This window comes from Malania oleifera, chromosome 5, assembly GCF_029873635.1.
Source record: "Malania oleifera isolate guangnan ecotype guangnan chromosome 5, ASM2987363v1, whole genome shotgun sequence".
Classification (NCBI taxonomy): domain Eukaryota; kingdom Viridiplantae; phylum Streptophyta; class Magnoliopsida; order Santalales; family Ximeniaceae; genus Malania; species Malania oleifera.
This window is the reverse complement of record NC_080421.1, coordinates 99,099,478-99,125,571: the sequence shown is the minus strand read 5'-3', so window position 1 is coordinate 99,125,571 and position 26,094 is coordinate 99,099,478. Positions and strand designations below refer to the sequence as shown.

Genomic DNA, 26,094 nt, shown 5'->3' with positions numbered 1-26,094 from the left:
CATAAAGTTTTATTGGAATTTATATGGGGGCTTTTATTATAGTCTTGTAACGGTTCCCTATTATGAATGTATATGTATTAAAGTTTCAATGTCGGTTATATAGAGAAGTGTTTTTATGGTGGATTCGTAACTCTTTTTCTCTTTATGAGTATTAATTTTAGGTATATCAGTTACCCCTTGGTAATTTCGAATTTTTGAAGCAAGTTTCAAAAGTTTGAATCCTTGAGGTTAGCTAGTTTAGATGTTTGGGTTTTTTTTAGCCCAATTCTTCATGTTTCAAGTCCATCCGAGCCGAAGGGGCAGTCAGTTGTCCGAGTCATATATCCCTTTTGGTCGGCTCCATCCAGGTTGTCTTCTTCCGTTCACGGCCATTTGGCTTCATCTGAGTTGCTTTGACAACTCATGACTCCTCATTTGCGCTATTATAACTACTTGTGACCACTCAGCTTCATCCGAGCCACTCTCGCAGCTCATGACCGCTCGGCTTCATCTGAGCTGCTCTAGCAACTTGTGACCACTCAGCTTCATCTGATTCGCTCTAATAGCTCATGACTGCTCGGCTTCATCCGAGCCACTCAGACAACTAGTGACTACTCAACTTCATCTAAGCCGCCTTTATTCTTGAATAGGCTCGATCCATGCTAATTGTCATTGCACTTTGCATCACCCGAGCCTTTTATGATGCTCTAGAAAATTTAGTCTAAACCACCAAGCTGCTTTGGTTAGTTTGTTTAACCAATTATCCCACTACTGTTCAGTTTTCATCCAAGCAGTATTGCTGCTATTGTTGGACTAATTCGAGCTGCATCTTGTGTGAATTTTTATCACTTCCTCCAAACTTTGAGCCATATTCATCAAAAGTATGCCAGTCACTTTGGTCTTCTAAGCTCGGCTCGATAGCTCAAGTGGGTTGATCTTCGGGCCTCATGAGCTCTGTTAGCTTTGGTGTATTCCCAAGAGAGGGGTGAATTGGGTATTTAAAATTTTGTCCTAGGTTTAGCTAATCCAACAGCAGTATTTCACAACTTAGGGTCTTTCTATATACACATAATCCCAAATGCGCAGATAATATGCGAAAATTAAAGCATGCGCAACATTCACAATATATCGAATATAACATATACGTGCAGGAATATAAAGTGTTGGAAATATAAAGTACACGCACAATATGTTATCAGGGTTCGCCCAATACTGCCTACGTCCTCGCCTCAAGTTCACAAGTAAGAGGATTCCACTATAAGCTCACTTCACTGGTAGAGCGACACTGTTTACAACTAGGTCAATTAACGGAGCTAACCTCAACTTATAACCACACCTTATCAGGATGGTGCACCTAACTTTCCTAATCGGGTCTAAGCCAATCCGGAACTATTCAATAGGGCTAGTCTCCCTCTTTAGGCCCACGCCTGGACAACAACAGATATTAAAAAAAAAAAAAAAAAACTACATGCGTACAACCAAATGCTTCTTACACAAGTTGATATGTACCACTAAACACAAGGATAATCAATGCACCTCAAACAGATAAGAACTTTAAGTTATTGTTGACCTTATAGGTCACACCCGGTTTTGATTATGACAAATACTCATGTTAGAATTGGTGTATTCCCAAAAGGGGGAGTGAATTGGAATTTTAAACTTTTCTCCTAGGTTGAACTAAGTGTTAGCAAAATATTACAACATAGGGTCTTTCCATGCAGTTCCAAATACGCCGATAAATATAATATATGGAAATTTAAATCAAGTGCATCATTCACATAATAACATACACGTGCGGTAAATATAAAGTGTGGAAATATAAAAAAACACACGATATGTTATCGGGGTTCGGCCAACTGTGCCTACGTCCCCGCCTTTAACTCGCAAGCCCGAGAATTCCACTAATAACTCACTTAAGGGTGGAGCAGCACCGATTACAACCAGGTCAATTAGCACAGGGTTGACCTCAACCTTAACCAGGTCAATTAGCAGAGCTGACCTCAACCTACACGCCTTAACAGGATGACGCACCTAACTTTCCTAACCGGATCTGAGCCAATTCGGGACTATTCCAGGGCTAGTCTCCCTCTTCGGGCCCGTGCCTGGAATACAACAAATTTTGCAATCAAATGATATCGGTACAGTGATTGTGCTTTCGTGTAAAGCAGATATGTACTCAAATACACGTAATTACATACACCACAGTATAATTTAATATATAAGCTTAGTGTGGTCCAATATTTCAACTCTCAGATATATATATATATTTACTATTACTGTAATGAGTGCGTGAGAGTGTCAACCAGTATGATCTTTGTATCATAATATGTGCTCCATATAACAGCTCACACAAAGATATCAATTCTTAAATACTTCAATCGGTAGGATGTCTCAAGCATGTAAATATCAAATAATGTATATGCTTTGTTTGCAAAAGATGTGTAATCTTTGTTTTTAGAAAATAATATATGAGTGAATGAATATTGCAACAAAGATTTTTATCTCATAAACAAACATCTCTTCAAATATATTTTTCAATATAAATCACACTAGATATTTGAAAATGATTTTAAAAGGATTTTGCAAACAAAAACAAATACAATCTTCTCAAGATGTTGCAATGAATGTGCAATCTTAGAAAATCTAACAAAGTCTCCTTAGGATAGACTTATTAGCAAAGTCCCCTAAGAATCCTTAAGGTTTTGCTCTCAATAAAAATAATATCAATCAAGTAGAGCAGGGAGAGCAAACCTATAGAACAACCACACTTAAATCACACTTACAAAAGTATTTTAGAAGTAAGATCTGGTAAGAATAAGTGTTGGAGGCTCAAAGATGAGTATTATGGGTTTTGGGATTTTCAGAGAATTTCACCCTAATCTAATATGCTAATCTCTTTCTAATCTTAGCAAATGATGGGCTATTTATAGACATTGGAAGAATTATAGCCGTTAGGACCTGTAGGATATTATTAATATTGTTTAAAATCATTTTAACCCTAATTAACCTTGTTTAAAAATGTTTAACTGCGGTAAAAATCAAGGCAACCCGAGAGGTCCGATCGACTAGAAACATTTTCGATCGATCGAAGATCATATGGTTCAGTCGATCGGGCCAAATTTGAACTGCTTAGGTCGGTCAACCAGATCTTTAAATCCGAAGCCTTTTTGCATGGTTCGGTCAACCAGAACTGAAATGAGCTAACTTTTCGGTCAATCGGACAAGGTAATTTTTCGTATGTCCGAGGTTCAGTAGACCAGGCTGATTTGAACTAGGCCTGTTGGTCGACCAGACCGTTGGGACAACTCCCGAGGACCCTCGATCGACCGGGTTGGTGCAATATAAAAACATCTTGGTCAACCAGGAAGTCAAATTGTTGACTTCATGAGGGTTCGGTCAATCGGGGCCAAATGAACTATACAGTTAGGTTGACTGAGCTGCAGTCAACATGTTGACTCTGATTCGATTGACCAGGGTCAAAATGAACTTCCTAGGTCGGTCAACCGAAAGTGCACATTTTGTGCATTTCAGTCCTTTTTTCATCCAACAATCACCCTATTTTAAATAATCAAACATGTTTATGCATAAGTGAGTGTCCTAAGGTCCTTTTTAGGTTCTTTTGGAAGACACCGAAAAAATCCGATGTCGATCGACCAAAGGGTAATCCCTAAGGTCTTTCTAAGGTTATTTGCATTATAAGCTTACCTATTAAATCATGTAGGTGATGCATGCAATTATTACAAGCCATAAGCCCTAATTACTATTATAGACCATTTACATCAAAGAAATATATTACAACATAAAATGATTGGGTCTTGACTCTTCACTTTCTTTATATGCATCTTGATCTGCCAATTTGAGTTCCTACACATAACCTCAAACACCCATTAGATATAATGAGTATTTGTCATTATCAAAATCGGGCGTGACCTATAAGGTCAACAACTCATTGTATCTAATGAGTGTTTGAGACTTTATGCAGAAACCTTAAAATTGCCAAGATCGAGATAAGCATAAAGAGAAAGTGAACTTGAAGACCTAATTTCTATTTGTATTGCATTTCATATTTATTCAAAGGTCTGTAATAGTAATTAGGGTCTTTGGCTTGTAATAATCTCACACCTCACATGCAAGTTTTAATACGTAAGCTCAAACCAAATACAACCTAAAGTGACAGTAGAATGACCTTAGGGTTTATAGGACTGAAATGCACATATTGTACACTTTCAGTCGACCGACCTTGGCAGTTCATTTTGCCTCGATCGATCGAAACAGGCTTGGGTCAACAGTTGACCAAGGTCCCAGTCAACCGAAACCTCCTAAGGTCAACAAATTGACCATCTAGTCGATCGAGCCAAAAATGTATACCAACTGCCTAGTCAACCGAGGGTCCTCGGGAGAAATCCCACCAGTCTGGTTAACCGAATCATTTAGTTCAAAATGGCCTAGTCGACCGAACCTCGGAGGAATAGAAAATCGCCCTTTGAAGAGGCACTTTCGGTCGACCAAGTCTCCAATTCAAAAGTGTCCTAGTCAACCGAACCATATGAACTTCGGTCGACCGAAATGCATCTGGTCGACCGGACCTCTCGGGTTGCCCTGATTTTTTTACCGCGGTTAATTTTTTAAATTAAATAGGGTTAAACTAATTAAAAAGTCATTAAACTTTCCTAATAATTCCTAATAGGTCCCCAACGGTCATAATTCATGGGGTGTTTATATATACCCCTTCATTTGGGAAAATTAGATATAGGATTAGCAAATCAAAGTAAAAATTTTCTCTTAAGCCAAAAATATCCTACTGCTTATATTTTCTCTAAAAGCACTCTAGCTTACATTCTCAAGTTCCAAAATCCTTTGTAAGTGTTTTGAGTGTTTATACAAAAAGGTTTGCTCTCATTGTTTGATTGTTTGAATCGATTTTTTCGAAAGCATTGCCTAAGTGTTCTTAACGGGCTTTTCTCATAAGCCTATCCTAAGAAGACTTTGCTAAACTTCTGAGTATTGCATTTTCGTTGCAATAACTTAGGAAGTTTTGTATTTTTTTTGGCTTACAAAACGTTTTCTAAACTTACTCAAATATCTTGTGGGATTGACATTGATATATTTGTGAAAAGATATTTGTGTTTGTGATATTGGTCTTTGTTGCAATATTTATCATTTTGCTGAATACAAAGATTAGATATATCTTGCAAACCAAGCATTTACACTATTCACGTGATTGATATATTATGCACTTTGGAATATTTGAAACTTGAGTGATATCTTTGTTTGAGCACCTTGATTGAGAACATCTTGAAATACAAAGATTGCTTGTTGACACTCTTACGTACGCATTACATTGATAGAAAATACATTTGAGAGTTAAACTATTTAGACCACACTGAGCTTACATATTAAATCATTTGTGGTGTATGTGATACGCATTTGGGTACAAATCTGCTTTACGTGAAAGCACTTTTATATTGTACCATTTGATTATAAATCTGAGTGATTCCAGGCGTGGCTTGAGGGGGCGGTAATCCAGCCCGGTAAGGATTGTTGTAAAGGTTGAGGTCAGTCCTGTGCTAATTGGCCTAGTTTGTATAGGTGCGGCTCCACCCTATTAAGTGAGCAAGTGATAATGGTAATCCTTGTGCTTGTTAGCCAAGGTGGGGACGTAGGCAATTGGCTAAACCTTGATAACATATCTGCATGTCACCCTCTCTTTACTGCTTTTTGGTGCTTGTGTGATTGATTAAATTGCTTTATTTACTTTCTGGTATACATTTACTTTACCTGCACTAGATTGACTATAGGGTTGTGAATATACTGGTATTAGGAGATTGACCTAGGGATTAAATTTTAAAAATACCAATTCACGCCCTCCCCTCTTGGGATCACGGTAAAGCTAACAATTATGTGTTGTATATGTGTTAAACACTCAATCTTATGTCAATAGTAAATCAAGCACAAGAGTGTATAATCTAAGCAGTCTTTGAAACAAATAGTCAATGTAAGTCAATCACCTCAAGTTTCAAAGTGTTTTAACAAGATTATTCAAAATATCTCAAATATGATTTTCTCAAATAATAGCTCAAGAGATATTTAAGAATATGTAAGCTTGTGAAAAATATTTTTACAAATCAAAAGTACACAAGCTTGATGAGTCTTGCAACGATGATGCAAATACTCACTAGCTATGAAGATTTTTCCCACACAAAGATTTATTTGATAAAATGGAGGGAAAAATCTTTGCTTAACCCTCAAAAGAAAATCACATGCACAAAAGCAAGTAAGGATTTCTAGCAATATAGAACAATGAATAAAACAGTCACAATGCTAGATTTCTCAAATGAATGGAAGTATTTGAGTGTATGGGGTTGATATAAGGAAATAGGGCTCTAAAAAATTCAGAGGAAATTTTTCTTATTAAAATCCCTAATCACCCACTAATTATTGCAAATGAGGGTATATATATAGCCTCTACCAAAAATATGATCGTTGGGATATAAAGGGGATAATTAAATTTGTTTTAAACCATGTTTAGGAAAATTAATCCTCTTTTAACCCCAAATAACCTTGGTAAAAATTGTGCAACCCAAGAAGTTCGGTCAACCATTTTTATGGTTCGGTCGATTGGGGTGCTCAGTTCGGTCGACTAGGACAATTTTGAACTGAGAAGATGGTCGACCATTCATAGGGCGATTTCCAAATCTCCAAGGTTTGGTCGATCATTTTTGGTTCGGTTGACCAAACTTTGGTGTTCGATTGACTAGGCAATTTTGAACTGAAGGTTCAGTCGACCAGGATGTTGGAATCTCCCCACGTGTCAGTTCGATCGATTAGAGCATTGCAGCTCATTTTAAAGTCGGCCGATCGAAGGGTCAAATTGTTGACCCAGTGGAGATTCGGTTGACCGAAGAGTTCTACATGTAGAAGTTCGGTCAACCGAACATGCCCTTTTTGTGCATTTCGGTCTTTTTCTTCTTATAAAGTTACCCTTATTCACAGGATAATTAACATTAAGATTATGGGGGTCATTTTCATGTAATATTGTGGGTCCTATGGTCGATCTAAGGCCTTTGAGCATATACCGTAAAAATCTGGCATTGGTCGACTAAATCCCTTAGGTCCATCTATGGTCTTGAGCTTATAGATCCTATATGCATGATATGCAGATTATTACAGACCTTGGAATAAATGATTATTGCAAACCCAATTGAATGAAAAAATACAACACTTAAAATCAATAAGGGTCTTCATATTTTTTCGGGTCTCTGAGTTCCATCATATGATATTGTCAATGAAAACCTGCACGCACACTCGGCAATCATTAAATACTGGAGTATTTTTCATAATTAAAACAAGGTATGACCCATAAGGTCAACAAGCTTTGTTTATTAATTGGGTTATTCTACTGAGTAGTGCGCAGTCTTTGTTTTCCCTCATGAGTTGTGCTTATCAAGTGGGCCGGTTTTTGTGCCTCATGAGCGGTGCTCATCTGTTTGGGCCAGTCTTCAGTCCTCATGAGTTATGCTCATCAGTTGGACCACTCTATTGAGCAGTGTAGAGTCTTTGTTTTGCCTCATGAGTTGTGCTCATCAAGTGAGTTAGCCTTCGGGCCTCATGAGTGGTGCTTATCTATTGGGCTAGTCTTCAGGCCTCATGAGTTTGCTCATCTCTTAGACCAGTTTTTAGCCCTCATAAGTTGTGCTCATTAGTTGGGTTAGTTCTTCAAGCCTCACAAGTGGTGCTCATCAGTTGGGCCAGTTCTTCAGGCCTCATGATCTGTGTTCATTAGTTGGGCACTTCCTTTTCAAGTCAGTTCGACCCTTTCTTGTGGTTATCACCTCTTCTAGGTTGATGTATTTCTGGGCAGGTGTCATCAATTCTCCCATATTGATCGGGGGCTTTTTCCCTAGTGAATTTAGGAAATCCCCTAACTAGAGAGTCATTGTCAAGCCTTCTACTGCCACCCCATGATCTAAGTTCCGAATCGCTAGGGTGGCGTTAAGAAAGCGGTGCATAAATTCCTTTAACGGTCCAACCAACCTTACAGGAAATGATTAAAGCCGCTCAGATGAAAGATGTCGAGTTGGTGAAAATCGTGGGGAAAGTACAGAGTGGTCGGGGAACAGTTTTTAATATCTTAGATGACGAAGTTTTGAGGTTTTACACTAGGATGTATGTACCTAATGATGCATAGATTAAAAAGATAATTATGGAGGAGGCTCATCGCTCTCTCTATACTGTACATCCAAGGAGCATCTTTAGGGATCTGTGTGAATCCTTCTGGTGGAACAACATAAAGAGGGAAATTGCTCGATTTGTAGAACAGTGTCTGACATGCCAGCAAGTGAAAGAAGAGCATCAAAAACCAGCGGGACCACTGCAACCACTTCACATTCCTAAGTGGAAGTGGGAGCACATCTCCATGGACTTTGTGATAGGGTTACCATTTGCGTTGCATGGACAGAACGTCATCCGGGTAATAGTAGATTGTTTGACAAAAACTGCACATTTTATTCCTATTAAAGTCAGTTACTCTATCAATAGGGTAACAGAGCTATATGTGTAGGAGATAGTTCGACTTCATGGCATACCAGTATCCATTGTTTCGGATCGAGATCCATGATTCACCTCCCAATTTTGGAAAATCTTGCAGAGAGCTTTGGGATCTTAGCTAACATTCAGTATAACATTTCACCCACAAATGGATGGATAGTCAGAAAGAAAGATCCAAATATTGGAAGACATGTTACGGGCGTGTGTACTGGATCTTGGTGGTGGTTGAATTCAGTATTTGTCGTTAGTCAAGTTCGCTTACAACAATAGCTACCAGGCTAGTATTGGAATGGCACCATGTGAAGCGTTGTATGAGCGTAGATGTCGATCTCCACTATATTGGGACAAGGTTGGCGAACCGCATATTTTGGGGCCATAATTGATTGAACAAACATCTAAGAAAATCAAGCTGATTCGGGACAGAATCAAGGCAGCTAAGAGTCGGAAGAAGAGCTATGCTAATACTCGCCGACGGGAGTTAGAGTTTGATGTAGGGGCTATGATTTTCCTTAGGATTGCTTCGATGATGGGAGTTATGAGATTTGGGAAGAAAGGTAAACTAAGCCCTAGGTATATTGGACCATTTGAGATTCTGGAGAGGATTGATCCAGTTGCCTATAGGGTAGCTTTACCCCCCCCCCCCCCCCCAAAACATTATCTAAGATCCATGATGTATTTCACGTATCTATGCTAAGAAAATACGTCCCCAATCCTTCGCATGTGATAAGCTACGAGTCATTGAGGTTTGATATTTTGATATTTTGGTTGATAATAGTAGTCAGAGCTGGTGATACACCAGCTATTATGTTTTGATATTTTGGGGTTGAAATATATTGACAAGAAGTTTATATGTATATTTGGAGACAGTTAGAATTCTGGTAATATGATTGAGGTGCTTTCTTCTGCTATATGGTTTTACTTTCAGTTATGATAAGACTACCTGATTTTTCCTTATTAGGGCGGGTGGAGGTATTATGGTATGAGAGTTTATTTTATTCACATATAATACCCCGAGCCCACTTCCAGGTTTGGGGGCGTTACACTGACTATCTTGCCTGATGCGATGGAATGATCAGTGATTGTTCTAAGATTTCACTGAAAGCTGACTTCTTATTAATCCGTACGCTCATCACTGACTATAAGTCAATAACATTTCGCATAATTTTGTTAATATTATAGTTGTATTTTTTTTATTAAAAAGTTTAATATTTTCATAAAAATACTCACGCTTTCCTGTGTTTCTTTTCTTTTCTTTTCTTTTCTTTTCTTTTCTTTTCTTAGGAAGAAAGAGGGAATATATTTTGAAAAACACCAACATCACTTCACAATGAACATGAACAGAGGAAGATGACTGATGCATTCACATTGTGCCCGCCGATGCTGTTAACGCCGATGGCTCCTCTCTTCCCCCCCCCCCCCTCTGTATTTTTAGAGAAAGATGAAGTTGCATTTTTTTTTAGAAAGAGAACCAAACTTGAGGGTGCGAGATTGACGGTCGCTAGCCGGATCCTCCATTAATATAAGCAGAATACAGATTGAGATGAGCCCAATGGGTCCGAAGGCTAGGATGTCACAGTTGCGAAAACCCTTCTTTGCTGTTGCTAGCCTGCGAGAAGGCCATACTTGCAAAAATTTCTCTCCGAGGCACGAAAGTAATTGCAAGGCTAGCTATTTTTAGTCTCTGGTGTGGACTGCAAACTTTTTAAATGCAGTGATTAAAATTTTGTTGTGCATACACATAATTGTTGCTGGTGTAGAATTTATAGATGGCTGGCTGTTCATTCTTGTTAATTTGTTGTATATAGAAAATTTCTTAATATTCCAAAAATTTGTTAGGTGTTTACCATGTTTTTTTAGGAGCTCTTGATCTTTATATTAAGGGTTTATAAAATTGTAGGGAATGGCTACAACTAATGAAATTCTCAAAAAATAAAGTGAGGTGTTTAAAGAGGGCTGGTGGTAGGGCCTTGTTATCTTTCTCTTTTAAAAAAAAATTATAAAGGTTTTAGAGTACCGTAGTGTGTTTGGCTGGGCTATTGTTTGCTAAAGCTGCTTTTGGTTGTCAGAAACTTTTGGCTGAGCTAGGTTCTTCTGGGCGAGACCAATGCTAGGCATGTTATGTGAGCCTTTTTCCCCAGAATAGTATTATTTTAGTTAAATAGTTCCCGAATTGATGCAATCTGAAAGCTTTCAATTCAATCTGATTTTAGTCGTATTATTGAGAACTTGAATATCTAATTCAATTTTTGGATTTATACTTGAAAAAGTATGATATTTGAGTATTCATGAGTATCACATAAATTTAAGTTAATTTATGAGTTTTGCATCGATGATTATGATCATAGCATAAGCTTTTATAATGTCAAATTATATGCATATTGCTGCAAGTCCCTTGGTAGCTTGAGGAGTACTAAACCTCACCCTGTGTCTGTGAGTTGACAAAATCAGGCATCGTTAACATGAATGATGGATTAAGTTGAATGTGGTATTTAGACCTCTTCAAAAAGTTGAGTATGGTATGCTAATTTCTCAAAGGATAATTTTTTTCCCCAGCAGTGGAAGAGAAAGTTAGGCATTGGATAATTGTTTTAGCTGGAGACAGGATATACAGCTGGAGCCAGGTGTGAAGAGTTGGCATTGCAAGCTGGACATTTATCCATCATTTATGCGTTGCAAGCTGAACATTTATCCACCATTTATCTCCATGATTATAACCTCCCAAATTTATAAGTTATTGTATTAAATTGTGATTAAATATCAACCCTATAAATAGAGAGTTGAGGAAGTTGTAATATGTACAAGAGGAGGAAGAGAAGCTCAGAGAGCAAAGAAAAGAGAGAGAGGAGGAAGAGAGTGAGAGAGTTGTATTTTTTCGGCGGATAGTGAATTTGTGGTGTGCTCCGTGGACGTAAGTCGATCTTGACCGAACCAAGTTAAATTTCTGGTGTCATATCTTTCTGGTTACTCATAGGGTCCTAACATGTGGTATTAGAGCCCGGTTGGAGCAAAAAAGCCAAATCGAAAGTGATCCCGAAATCAAAACTCTGTCTAGTGGCTCGAAACTGAGTTTTGAGGCCACCAACACATTCAGCTCGCTGAGACGAAGAGAACCGTGCAAACCAGAGCTTGAAGAAGCCTCACACGCCCTTACATGCTTCGCCAGAGCAAGATGCTTCACCACCCGCTGGTCACCCGCCGGTGACCTGCTCTCATGCGCCCCACGCATTGCCATAAGTCTTCCTCGCCCGGACCACCTCAACCCGACCCGGACACAACCCAACGACTCACACGGACCATACCAACCCTCACTGACTTGGATCTGTATCCGATCTGAACCAATCCAGACCCAAGCATGTTTGCAGTGCCACGTCAACAGGCCACGTCAGCATACTGCCACGTTAGCTTGCCACATCAGCATAGTTGACTATGTTTGGCCTAAACTTTGACTAAGTTTTTCGGAGTCGTTTTGGGTCCATTTTTCGAACGACTTGAACCATTTCTAAGGTTTTCAACCGTTTTGGATCCAACCGTGCAATCCGTTTGAGCTAATTCTATCTTTAGATCAAGAAATCGAGATATCAAACGAAAAGAGTTCAAAAATCGAAATGTTCAATGGCAACAATTTCGGTTTCTGGAAGATGCAGATAGAAGATTATTTGTTTGGGAATGAATTGCACTTACCATTGAAGGGTAAGCCATCATCTATGAACGAGGACGAGTGGGAGTTTCTTGATCGAAAAGCTCTTATAGCCATCAGAATGACGTTGTCAAAGTCTGTGGTGTTCAATATCAAGCATATATCATCCACCAAGTCTTTGATGGATGCGCTCTCTAATATGTATGAGCAACCTTCAGCTACAAAGAAGGTACATCTCATGAAAAGACTATTTACTATAAGCATGTCTACAGATGAAAGTTTCAGTAGGCATTTGAATAATTTCAATGAGTTGTCGGATCAACTCGCCTCAGTTAGTTGCTCGAAAGTTGGAATGGTGTTGTTACTGCAATTAGTAGCTCCACAAGAAAATTGCAGCTTATATACGATGAGGTCGTCAGCATGATTTTGATGAAGAAAATCAAAATGTAGTCGAACCATGGGTCCACTTCGAGTTCAGCCTTGAACATGGAAAGTCGAGGCAGAGGAAACAGGTATGGACAATCAAACAACTGCGGTAGATCTAGGCCCAGGTGATCTAAATCTAGAAATACCAGAGGTTCTCAAGACATAGGTTCCCAGAGTACAAAAGTTATTGAGTGCTGGAAATGTGAAAAAATTGGTCATTACAAGAACCAGTGCAGAAGTCAGAAGAAAGAATACGAGATGAGGGCAAAGACAGAAGCTAATGTTGCTTCAAAAAATGATGATTTGTTGGTCTGCTCTTTGGAGAGCAAAAAGGAGTCTTGGATGTTAGACTCTGGAACTTCATTCCATGCCACTTGCAACAGAGATTGCCTAGAGGAGTATACATCAGGTAATTTCGGTAAAGTATATCTGGGCAATGACCAACCTTATGACATTGCCGATAAGGGGACAGTGAAGATCAAAATGAATGGGTCAGTATGGAAACTGAGAGATGTCAAGTATATTCCAGATCTGAGAAAGAATTTGATCTCAGTCGGTCAATTGGCAGATGAAGGTTATAACACATCTTTCATTGGTGATGAATGGAAGATTTCGAAGGGTGCATTAACAATTGCTCGAGGTAAGAAAAGTGGTACTCTTTATGTAACTTCTGATGCATGTATGTATATTACACTTGCTACAGGAAATGTGATAGCAACTTATGGCATCAACGACTCGGACACCTAAGTGAGAAGGGACTCAAGGTAATGCACTCAAAGGATAAGTTGAGTGATTTATAGTTGGTGAAGATTGATACATGTGAGGATTGCATATTTGGAAAACAGAAGAGAGTCAGTTTCTAGACAAACATCAGTACCCCGAAGAAGAGAGACTTGAGCTAGTCCATTTAGATGTATGGGGACCAACAACCATTTCGTCTACAAGAGGAAAGCATTACTTCGTCACGTTTATTGATGATCATTCACGGAAGGTATGGGTTTACTTCCTAAAGTACAAATCTGATGTTTTTTATGCTTTTAAAATTTAGAAAGCGATGGTAGAAAACGAAACTGGTTTGAAAATCAAAAAGCTGAGAATAGATAACAGTAGTGAGTATGTTGACTCCGAGTTCAAGAAATTCTGCTATGAGCATGGTATCAAAATGGAAAGAACTGTGCTAGGTACGCCTTAACACAACGACGTAGTCGAGCGGATGAACAAAACATTGACAGAAAAACCCAGAAGCATGCATATGTAGTCAGGCTTGCCAAAGATGTTTTAGGCAGAAGCAGTCAACACAGCAGCTTATTTGATTAATAGAAATCCTTTAGTACCATTGGACTATAGTCTACTAGAAGAAGTTTGGAGTAACAAAGAGGTAAAACTTTTACATTTGAAAGTTTTTGGTTGTGTTGCATATGTACATAACAATGATCATGTTAGGAATAAGCTAGACCCAAAATCCCAGAAATACACTTTCATTGGTTATGGTGGAGATGAATATGGATACCGTATTTGGGATGATGAAAACAAAAATGTGATCAGAAGTAGAGATGTGATTTTTGACGAAAAAGTGATGTACAAAGATAGACACACAATAGAATCTACAGAGCCTGAAACGACCTTTGTAGATGTGGATGATGTTTTAGAAGGTGTAAGGACACGTCAACAAAACACCAAGAATCCTCAGCAAAATACCGAGATTCCTCAGGCAGAGGAACATGTGGAGTAGATTGTTGCACCACCGCCTCCTACTCCAGTACCAGAACTTAGGAAACCTTCTCGGTAGCACGTACCAAACATGAGGTATGTGAACCATTTACTTCTTACAAATGGAGGAAAACTTGAATGCTATGTTGAAGCATGTCAGGCACGAGATGCGAGCAAGTGGGAGCTTGTAATGAAAGACAAGATGAAATCTCTTAACTCCAACAAAACATAGGAACTAGTTAAGTCGCCCAATGGTAAGAAGGTTATTCACAACAAGTGGGTGTATAGAATCAAAGATGAGCATGACGGCTCCAGGAGGTACAAGGCTCGATTGGTAGTTAAAGGCTTCAAGCAGAAGGAAGAAATTGACTACACCGACATCTTTGCACTAGTTGTGAAGCTGACAACCATCAAATCTGTTCTGAGTACTGTTGCCTCAGAGGGTTTACATCTTGAGCAGTTGGACATGAAGACGACATTTCTTTACGTTGATCTTGATGAGGAAATCTATATGCAACAGCCAGAAGGTTTCTCAGAAAAAGATAAAGAGAATCTTGTATACAAATTGAAAAAAGAGTTTGTATGGTCTCAAACAAGCTCCTAGACAGTGGTACAAGAAATTCGACAATTGTATGCAGAGGAACAATTTTCAGAAGTGCAATGCCGACCACTATTGCTACTTTAAAAGGTATCGAGCTAGCTATATTATTCTACTGTTATATGTTGATGATATGCTAGTCGCAGGATCAGATATAGAAGAGATCATAAAATTGAAGCAACAATTGTTAAAGGAATTTGATATGAAAGACTTGGGTCCTGCAAAGTAGATTCTTGGGATGAGGATCTCTAGAGATAAGCAACAAGGCACATTGCAGTTATCTCAGTCATAGTACATTAGCCGTGTTTTACAAAGGTTCAACATAAGCAGCGCTAAAGTTGTAATTACACCATTGGTAGGTCATTTCCGTCTCTCAAAGGAGCAGTCTCCCCAGACAGATGAAGAGAAAGACTTCATGGCTAAGGTACCATATGCCTCAGTCGTTGGAAGTCTAACATAGGTTGTGGTTGGTACTAGACCGGATATTGGCCAAGCAGTGAGAGTTGTCAGCAGGTATATGTCAAATCCAAGGAAGACACACTGGGAAGCAGTGAAGTTGATTTTGAGATATTTACGTGGCACTATTGATAAGTGTCTATGTTTCGGCAAAAGTGATCTGAAAATCCGAGAATTCATATATGCTAATTTTGCAAGTGAAATTGATCATCACAGAAGCACCACTGGGTACATATTCATTGTTAGCACAACAGCTGTTAATTGGATGTCACAAATACAGAATATTGTTGTTTTATGCACTACAGAAGCTAAATATGTAGCAATGACAAAAGCTAGTAAAGAGATGGTTTGGTTTCAAGGTTTGTTAACGGAGCTTGGATTAAAGCATGAGATGAGTGTTTTGTACAGTGAGAGTTAGAGTGTGATACATCTGGCAAAGAACTCCGCATTTCATTCCAGAACTAAGCATATTGGATTGCGTTACCACTTTGTTAGATCTCTTATAGAGGATAGTGTGTTGATACTTGAAAAAATCCAAGGTAGCAGAAATCCGACAGATATGTTAACTAAGGTGGTGACTATAGAGAAGCTGAAGTTGTTTTCAACTTCAATTGGTCTTCATGCCAGAAGACATATTTTGAGCACATCATTATTTCATGATACTGGTTGTCTCCGTCTCCAAGTTGGAGATTATTGTAGCTGGAGACAGGAGATACAGCTGGAGCCAGGTGTGAAGAGTTGGCGTTGCAAGCTGGACATTTATCCATAATTTATGCGTTGCAAGTTGGACATTTATCCACCATTTATCTCCATGATTATAACCTCCCAAATTTATAATCTATTGTATTAAATTGTGATTAAATATCAATCCTATAAATAGAGAGCTGAGGAAGTTGTAATATGTACAAGAGGAGGAAGAGAAGCTCAGAGAGCAGAGAGAAGAGAGAGAGGAGAAAGAGAATGAGAGAGTTGTATTTTTGCGGCGAATAGTGAATTTGTGGTGTGCTCCGTGGACGTAAGTCGATCTTTACCGAACCACGTTAAATTTCTGGTGTCATATCTTTCTGGTTACTCACAAGATCCTAACAATAATAACAATATAATTTGAAAATCCATAACCTCTCAAACTAGTTTAAGCCATTTAAGCTTGCAAAATCACAATGGAAATATATGTGCAATAAGTGTTAGCTGCATTAACACCATATTATTCTTTATACTTGAAGAGCTCATAGGCATGGAGGATGGGGCCCTGGATTGAACTGTAAGCTAAATCAAGGCAAAATGCCAAGTTTAGGACCTGGAGCCCTAACCCCTAAAACATTTGCAACTGGATCTTCTTTTAGGCGATGCACATCTCCATGGGGAAAAGATATTTTATCAACAACAATTATCCAATCACTCCAAGAAGTGCAAGAATTCTTTTGAAGAAGGCCAGCACCATGGCCAGCATCGTCTGATTCATCTCTAGCACCACAAATGCACTTCCCCAGGTTAAGCTCAACCAGTTGATCTGCTTATTCGGTCTCATATGTTACAACCTTCGACTTAGGCCATGCCATGCTATCCCATTATTTTAAACGCGTGAAACACTAGTTGAACATTTATCTATTTCTAAACTAGTTTAGATGAGTTCACTAGCTAGTTACTGGCTCCGAACATTATTGTGTAATAGGAATTCCTATTGAAATTTTTTCAAAAGTCATCCTCCAAAAATTCTGTGTTGGTAGTTTCAATTGTTCCACTGGAAAAGAAATTAAAGTTTGGTTTAGCAACATGCATATGATCAGTGTAGTATGGAAAAGCTAGTGGATTGTACGTGATTCAGTTATTGAGTCCACATGTGATGTTCCTTGTGTCTACATCATCACAGCCTGATCCAATGGATAGACAATTATCAACTGTAAAAAATAGGTTATGGGTGTTTGTGAGGAAGTAAATGATGGGAAGAGCTAGAAGGTTATTTCAAGGAGATTATTTAATTATCTATTTCAACCCCATTTGTGTTGTCTGTGAATTCGATGGGCATTAGGATTTAGGGTGGGAGCTGTTATGTGTATGGATTCTATAAGGGCATTCTTGCAGTTATTGAATCTAAATTAAAAAATTAGGGGCTCTTGATTTTTAAACCTTGTACAGTCAAGTTAGAGCTCATGAAGAACTTTACGACTTACATCTGGAGAAAATCAAAAGGCATTAATTTAGACAATTCTAAAAAATGGCTTGAAATTAACCAAATATAAAGGTGATACTGTGGTAGTGATGATAGTTTGCATAACTTACATTGGCTGCAACATGGTCCTGGCAATGGTGTTCCATTTGTTCCCTGTGCCATACATGTTGGGATATGTATGCAAGGGCTCCTGATAGTAGAAAAGATTTCTCAAAACAAATTGGGCAACTTATATCAGTTCATTCTTGTTAATTTGTGTTTTTCATGCGGAGAAATTCTTGAAATTCGAAGGTTATTATTGTTTTTGTTTTGGGTTACTGATCTGCTGCTAATGTTTCAGCTGATGAATATGATATGGCAGTAGAAAACGGGAATGTGAATTCTGCAGAAAGGGAATTAGATGATTGGTATTTTTAATATCGTCACTATCTTCTCAGCACCTAAACAGTATATATATATATATATATATATATATATATTTTAAAAAGAAAAAATGCAGCCCAGTGCACAAAGTTCTCGTTGTTGGGCTTTTGTGGAGCCTAGTTGTGTTTTAATTTAGATGACGACCCGACCTCTAATTAATTAAAAATTTCTATCCTAAAGCTTAGTCCATGGAGCGAAGGCTTGGGCCGTAAGGGGCGGGAAAAGGCATAATAGGTGTGCCTGATGTACAAATGTGTAAGTCTCAACATGTGTTAGAGAACTCATCCTCAAAACCTAGGTGTTAAGGAAAAAGAATTAAGAGGATCTTATACTGGCTTTAGAATTGCTCATAGAAACGATGTGGGATTGGACGGATATTAATACTCCCCCTCGAGCCCATAGAGGAAATGAAGCGAGGAGAAGTCTAGCCCACGGAGGAGCTAAGCAGCCCAAGACCCAACTCTGATACCATGTTAGAGAACCCATCCTCAAAATCTAGGTGTTAAGGAGAGAAAGTTAAAAGAACCTTATACTTGCTTTGGAACTACTCACAGAAACGATATGGGACTAAACGGACATTAATAACATGTAATGCTGAAATTTGGTATTTTAAATTAAGTGTCAAGATATTTTAAGCATGCTTCGTCTTGAGGCAAGCCTCAATTAAGCCTTCTAAAACACTACGTTTAAGAATGGAGCTAAAATTACAGGGAACATGAATCCAAGGCTCAAAGAAGTATTGACTGTATTGTTATAAGTATGTGAAAAATACCTTGATCGTAGGAGGAGGCTTTTGGATGTTATATGATTGTAATGAATTTTTTAAAATTATTATATCTACTCTAGAGCGATAATCATGAGCTGATGTTGCAAGATAAGAATTTAATGGTGGTTAGGCTTGATAGCCTTCTTATTATTTTTCATTTGAAAAGAAAAATGATGACATTATTTGAAATTGTGAAGGCCTGAAGCTTATATATGCGTTTGTTTAGGTCACTTGCATAAGTTATCTGCTCGAGTTAAACAATGTAGTCTGGCTATGTTTGCAAGAACATAGATGAGCGCCTTAATTTATCTATATGGTAAAGTGCTGAAATTGGCTGCTCTTCGCTTCATAATAAACCCAGATAAATAAAATGTTTAGATTTTTATTTATTTATTTATTTATTTATTAATTTATTGGGGGAGGTGTTCTTTTATACCTAAGTGCTATTTTCATTAAGGTAGTTTTTGGGTATATGGATTTCGGGATTCAAATTTGTGTAAGCTTATAAAAAAGAAAAACTCAATATAATTTTGTATCATATTCCATCCAAATTTAAGATATAAATTTCATGCTTTAAACAACATAATAAGGATAATCTCATGAAAAGTTTTGTAATTTATAAGTGACAATCCAAATATCAAACAAGTATAGCACCATAACTTTGTTAATGTCTAATATATATTGTTAGCCGACAAACCTATTAGTTTGAACTTTCAGGGAAAGTGGTACTCTAATATGATATGAAAGTTGGTTACCATGACGTTCTAAGTTCTAGTTGTTGGCTGCGTTTATTGAATAAAAAATTATTATATTTCTTGTAATGGGCATTATTATCGTGTGCTTCTCTCCGCCATGTGTTGGCGAACTGCTAGTATGAGAGTGTTAAAGCTTAATATACAGTGTTGGCTCACAATTTAACAAATTAAACTTGTAGAAAAAGTGATAACTAATATCCTTATTGAACCTACAAATCTAATACTAGTCCAACTTTATAAACCCTAACCATGAAAACATAAATGCACCCTACATTCCCACATTCTACTTAACTCCACTTGTTGAATGGTAGCTCCCAACTTATGCAGATTTTAATTCCAAATTGGAAAGTTTGTACGCATGGAACAACCATTCAAAGAACACATGGTCATCCCCCAAACACCAAATACCAAACACGAGGCACCTAGAATTCTTCAGCCACAACATCCTCAAGAAAGGAAATTATTATTGTTAGGTGCGTTCATACAAGCCCCACCACCATTATTCACTTACTAAGATTGAAAAAAGAAAAAAAAAATACTTTAAAAGATAATTTCTCCCCATAAAATTTGAAACTTGACAACTGCAAGATGCTATGTTAGGACTTTAACTCACACGAGTATGAGATATGGTTCGGTATAGAATACCGAATTATAACGTGAAGGTTCAAAAATCATAATATCTTGTAATTAGAGGATTTCAAATGTTCTATGGAAGAATCGTCAGTGTAAAATATTTTTCGATTATGCCTTCTTTTGCAATGCGAGGACCTTTGACCAAGCCGGTCGAGCTAGAATATCGGCACACCACGCACTTACATGGGGGCGCGACTCGAATAGCTCCTTCACACGTGTCCCCATCAAGTAGTGAAGGCAGGGGAGGTGGTGCAGATCAGCCAAGCTGAAACAATCCCCAGCTAGGTACTTGGATTGAGCCAGCCGAGCCTCGTACACATCTAGAACCTTAGCTAGCTTTGACCCATTCTCCTCCGCCGCAACTGAGTCGGTAGCCACACCTCGCGCTGGCTTGACAAGTAGCTCAGTTGTGAGTCGAGCTGCCGCGGGGTTGAACTGGTGGGCCTCCACCTCTGTCCACACCCCTACGATGGCCATCTTTTTCGAGTCGGCACAAACCAACTGAGTCCCAGCACTCTCGTACTCGTGTGCTATGTACTGCGTTATTGCCCTTGATTCTGCATACCGTAGCAAGTCAAACCATTGTATACCCATCAATGGCATGAGCGCGATATATCCAAAAAATAAACAAAAAAAGACTATGTACCAAAGAGCTTGAGGTCTCCGTCTTCAAAGGCTGGGACTTGACCAAACGGCTGCGCCAAAACAAAAACACAGTCGTAAGAAGTAAAACGCCATATCAGAGAGAGAATTCAAATCAAAGTCCTGAAATTATGCAGGCTCCCAAACAGTACCTTATTAAGAACGATGAATAAAGGAAAAGGAAAGAAAAGGGAGCATGGGCCAGTTCCCATACGCATCAGTTAAAATTTCATTGTGAAGAAGTTGATTTCTCGGGAAGCAAACAGAGGGAAACTAGGAAAAGGGTAGGTGGGGAGTGGGGATTACTTACATTGAGGGAGAGAAAAGGTTGGGTCTTCTGCTGGCGGGTGTTGAAATCAACATGCACAAGCTCAAACTGGAGGTCCTTCTCGTAGAGGCAAGCCACAACTCTCATGAGGCATGTGGAAAATGGAGGACCGTGAACCTTCAAACCCGCCATTGAAAAGAAAATTGATATTCTCAGATTATTGTTATTATTCTTTTGCTTTTTTCTCTGCTATGGAGATGGAGATGGAGATGGAGATGGAGATGGAGATGGAGAAGGAGAAGGAGACCCCTCATTTTATAAGCGCATACATGACATTAAAATAATGCAAAAATGGAGAACGTGCAAACAAGGCACTGTGATCTTAATTTGCCACCTCCCTTTCTCCAACTGTTATTCAAAATATAGTATTGACGTGTCACATTTTTACTTTTTAATTCATTAAGGGCAAATTTGAAATTTGAAAATTATTATTAAAAAATAAAATATTAAAAAAAAATTTTGTTTGATTATGAAGAATATAAATATATATATATTTATATACCAAATTCATGTACAAAATTTTAATTTTACACAGTATTAGATTTTTAAAAAAATTTTAATTTTTATATTAAAATAAGCCTTCAATTTTTTGTAGTATTTAATTATAAGAGAAAAATATGACGAAAAATGAGTTTTCTCCTTATTTTTCTTTTTTTTTTATTTTTTCAATTAAAATATTTTACCCGAAAGGATCCTATATAATTTCATTTTTTATTTTCACTTTATTAATAAAAATAAAAACATAAAAAAGGATTTAAAATGCAATTGTTAAATATGAAATATACTTACTACTTACACATATATTGTTAAATTTGCAATTTCAATTTTTTTTTCATGTTTTCTATTTTTCAACGGAGACTGCAATATATGAAAATAGACTATTTTTCAAACCTTTTTTCAATAATGTAGTAAGAATAACAATAACTCATATCAAAACAATATATTTATTGTTGTTGAAATATTTTCTAAAATGATCGATTTTATGGGTTTTCAAAGTCTTCCATTTCTATATTTTTTAAAGCACTTATGAGTAGCATTTAATGTTATGTGGGTTTGTCTCACATTGGAAAGAGTGAAAAAAGAAAAGTTATCAATAAATGATAAGGTAAAATATTATCTTAAAGTTGGTGTAGAGATAGTGCTAATATGTACTCTAGTACACGCCACACATGCACGCGCTCGCATTCGTGGCGTAGGCTATGAGGCACTAGTGGCGCATTTAGTTGGCGCACAAGCATTTAGTTGCGAGATTGTGATCATTGATCATGATCGGATGACTTAAAATTAATCTTATATTTTTTTTTATAAGATCAAGTGGTGCGATCTGAATCATATAAATAATCTAACAGTCAAATTTTAATCTGACAAGTGGCAATTAATAAAACAGTTATTTAACTGATTGTTTAATTTGAATAGATGTAACTGTTTATTCAAATAACCACCTTTGTAAATATTGGGAATAGACATAATTATGTCTATTTAAAAACAGAATTAACTCTAAGAATCCTATAGAAATATTCAATCATTCTTTCCTTCTCTTTCTCTCATAAGGCTTTCACAAATTATATCTTCTTCAATTTTGGGTTTTGTTTTTTGCAGAAACAGAATTCTAGAAATTTGTTCAGATTCTTATAAGGGTGTTTGTGATTAATTTTTCGTTTGTGTATAATGCAAACTGATATCAGATTATATTCTAAGTTTCATTGTATTCTGGAAATGTTTTTGTTGACTCAATACACCGATTTGGTGGAAGCAAATAACGTTTTCAGGAAAACGACATTATAGCGTGCCTTGACGTATTTTCTGTCTTACAACATTTTTTCTATTTCTTTATTTACAATTGTATCTTCGTTATTATTGTTTATTGTTGTTAGGTCATAATTGTCTCTCAAAAATGATAGTCGAGAATCGAATGCGAGGTTAAAAAAAAAAGGCATGCAGACGCTGTATGATTGAGAAGAAATCATCCTTGTGGCAACCCTGGTTCATGATTATTTGAGGAGCCTTGGTGAGAGGAGGGAGTTGACATTGCTCATATTGGGTTTAGGGTGTGATGATTAGTTCCTCTTTTTGATGATGATCAAAGGGGGAGAGAATTGGTGTATTTGTATTTTAGTCCTTTAGGTTAATGTTCAATTGGTTTGAGAAAGATTTTTATGTTATAAGTTCGGATTAGTTTGAATCTTAATTTTTAGTTGAGTTGTTGTGAAACCTAAATATTTAGTTTAATGCTTAAGCTGTTATAAATGAAAGTTCAATTTGATGCTTTGAATCTTAATCCTATGTTGAATGAAATGAACTTTCTAGTTGAATGGATTGCATGTTATAAATCTCCTATGGTATGAAATAATTAATTGAATTAATTAATTGTGCTTTATATGCATATAGTAAGGGGGAGTAAATTTTTATTTTGTTCAACCATATGTATAAATTAAGGAGGAGCTTAAAAATATATCATGTGGAAATATCAATAGTTTGTCATTATCAAAAATGAGGAGATTGTTAGCCTCAGTGACTACATGATCATAATTGTCGCATTTTGATTATTACAACTAATTAGTGGTTCTAATGTCACTAACCTTTGCATATCAAGTTATGATAGGTACAAGTGGCGAAATCATGAAGATACATGTTAATTTGTACAGAAGTGGACACTCACATAGAATATATCAAGCACATCCAATGGATCAATTGTGAAAATGGGGAGTCTTTGAGGTAGAATTGTTATAACTCTTTTAGTGTCGTTTCACGCAAGCTTATTGAGAAAGAGATGAGCAAATTGCACATACGTACTAGTCCATATAGCATATAGGATATCATTCATCATGAAAAATATGTTTTTCATAGTTTTTACACTTCGAAGTTTTCAAAGTCAAACCCATGATTTATATGATGAAAGAGTTGCATATCCTAAACTCAATTTTGTTTATAATGGGACAAGATTAAATGGTCTAAGTGTTGTATACTTTAATATACTTGGTCCCAGTTGTGTTAAGATCATTTTTATGTACCTAAAAAATAATAAAATCAAGGATTTCAAGAAACAAGGAAAATCATTGACGGTTTTCCATAGGTACATCAACGGTTTCAAGATGAAGCTAATTAGGAGAATTGCTCGAAAGAAACTATCCACGGTTTGAGGAAACCATCCACAATTTGAAGAAACCGTCGATGGTTTGGTGAAAACCGTCGATGGTTTGGTGAAAACCGTCCACAATTTTGTGAATCCGGCGGCAGTTTGTGTTGGGATTCAAAACCCAACAGCTATAAACGGTTAGTTTTCAAAATATAAATTGTTTTACTATGTCCAATGACATACAAGGCTTCTAACTTGTTTTGATTACAACTTACTACTTCACAACTGGTGAACATCGTATACAAGCACTTTACATTTTAGTTCATCATTTTAATGCTCACTATCTCTCTTGCTCTCTAATCTTGTATGTGATTTAGTACTTGAGAGATTAGTGTGAGGATTTGTTATTGATTGATATTAGTTCATTCAAGGAGCATTGTCTACTGCATCAACATCTTATATACCTTCTTCAACTTGTAAGGGTTCTTTATGAACCTAGCTTGTTAAGGCTCTTTATGAGCAAAAAGGGATTTGTTCCCTTGGTAAAACTCTTTGTGAGCAAGAAGGGATTTGTTCCCTTGATGGTGTAAAGGCTTCTCTGTCCTTAAGGAGCACATATAGTGGATTCAGAATCATTGAGTGTCTCAAGGCGTGGACGTACGAAAAAAGCCGAACCGCATTAAAATTGTTTGTTAAGCTTCTCTTCTCTTCACTCCTTTATCTACGCTTAATGTATGATCTATCTTATACATATTGCGATATAATCATTTGTATCTTGTCAATATTTTATTTTGTAGATAAAAACACAAATACGTAAAAGAGTCTATTCTCCCCCCCCCCCCCTCCCTCTCTAGACTCCACATTAGGGATGACAAAGGCTGTCATACTCTTTCAATGGTTCAGGAAAAAAAATAAATATAAAGACAAGCGGTGGGTGCTTATAAATTAGTTTGATTCATGTGTAGCTCATTTTACTTAGAAATATAATTAAATTTAGGCCTCGACTTCTCTATTATGCACTAGTGCATGCTGCAACTACTTTTTTTTTTTCCTTGTCTAGGAAAATGTCCTTATTTGTCATGTATGCCATTTGATGTGATCTTGTAAATAACATTGCATTGGTTTATTGGCTTAAGATCTTGGATTACTTGAAAATTTTATTATTTTTGGAATTTGTTTTATGCATGTGTAGTTCATTGTCCCAAGTATGTACCCAAAAAAAAAGTTCATTTTCCTAAGTAAGATATTAAATTTAGGCTCTAACTCCTCTGTTATGTACTAGTGCATTACGCAGATGCTTTTTTTTTTTAGGGAAGTTGGGGGGTTAGAGAGAGGGGGTATTAAGGAACTAAAAAACAAAGTTATCGAAGAAAAATAATTTCAAACTTATCAACTACTAGACGAAAAATCTCAAGGCACTACTAGGATACACCATATTCAACTCTAGATAAGTATTTGTTGAACTGAACTTGGCCAAGTGATCCGCACACTACCTTCACTCGAGCTATTTTATCAGCACGAGTGCATTATATGTTGAGATATAATGTAATAATTAGACATTGATGTGAATAAAGTTATTTAGGACCATTTTAAATGAAATCTTTTTGCCTCTTATACAACAAAAAATATAAAGTTGTTGAGCTCTGATACTACATACTAAAGAGCTAAGATCCCAAATTCAAAGAAATGCCTGACACGTCAATGATATCATCATCTTTATGGTGGAAGATGCTTGAAAGCCACCAAGTCTTTGGTGTTAGCACCGGAGGAGCCCATGGGTGGGCTTGATACACATTGGTAAACACCAACTTAACCCAAAAGTTTAAACATATTGGATCTTGGGCCCAACCATGTATATAAGCACTCATCATCCACTCTAATTTTCTAATGTGGGACAAGATCACAAATGGAATTCTCAACAATCTCCCCCTCACTTATAAGTTCCAAC

At 37.1% G+C, this 26,094-nt stretch overlaps 1 protein-coding gene across 1 annotated transcript; it reads right to left on the bottom strand.

The window, feature by feature from the left end:
- Positions 1 to 19,895: 19,895 nt before the first annotated feature.
- Positions 19,896 to 21,394, bottom strand: LOC131154800 (glutathione S-transferase-like). Its single transcript, XM_058107556.1, has 3 exons — positions 21,053 to 21,394; positions 20,747 to 20,795; positions 19,896 to 20,657 (listed from the first exon to the last, which is right to left on the bottom strand). The coding sequence occupies exons 1-3, from the start codon at positions 21,200 to 21,202 to the stop codon at positions 20,209 to 20,211; spliced, it is 648 nt and encodes a 215-aa protein (XP_057963539.1). The 5' UTR covers positions 21,203 to 21,394; the 3' UTR covers positions 19,896 to 20,208.
- Positions 21,395 to 26,094: the final 4,700 nt, after the last annotated feature.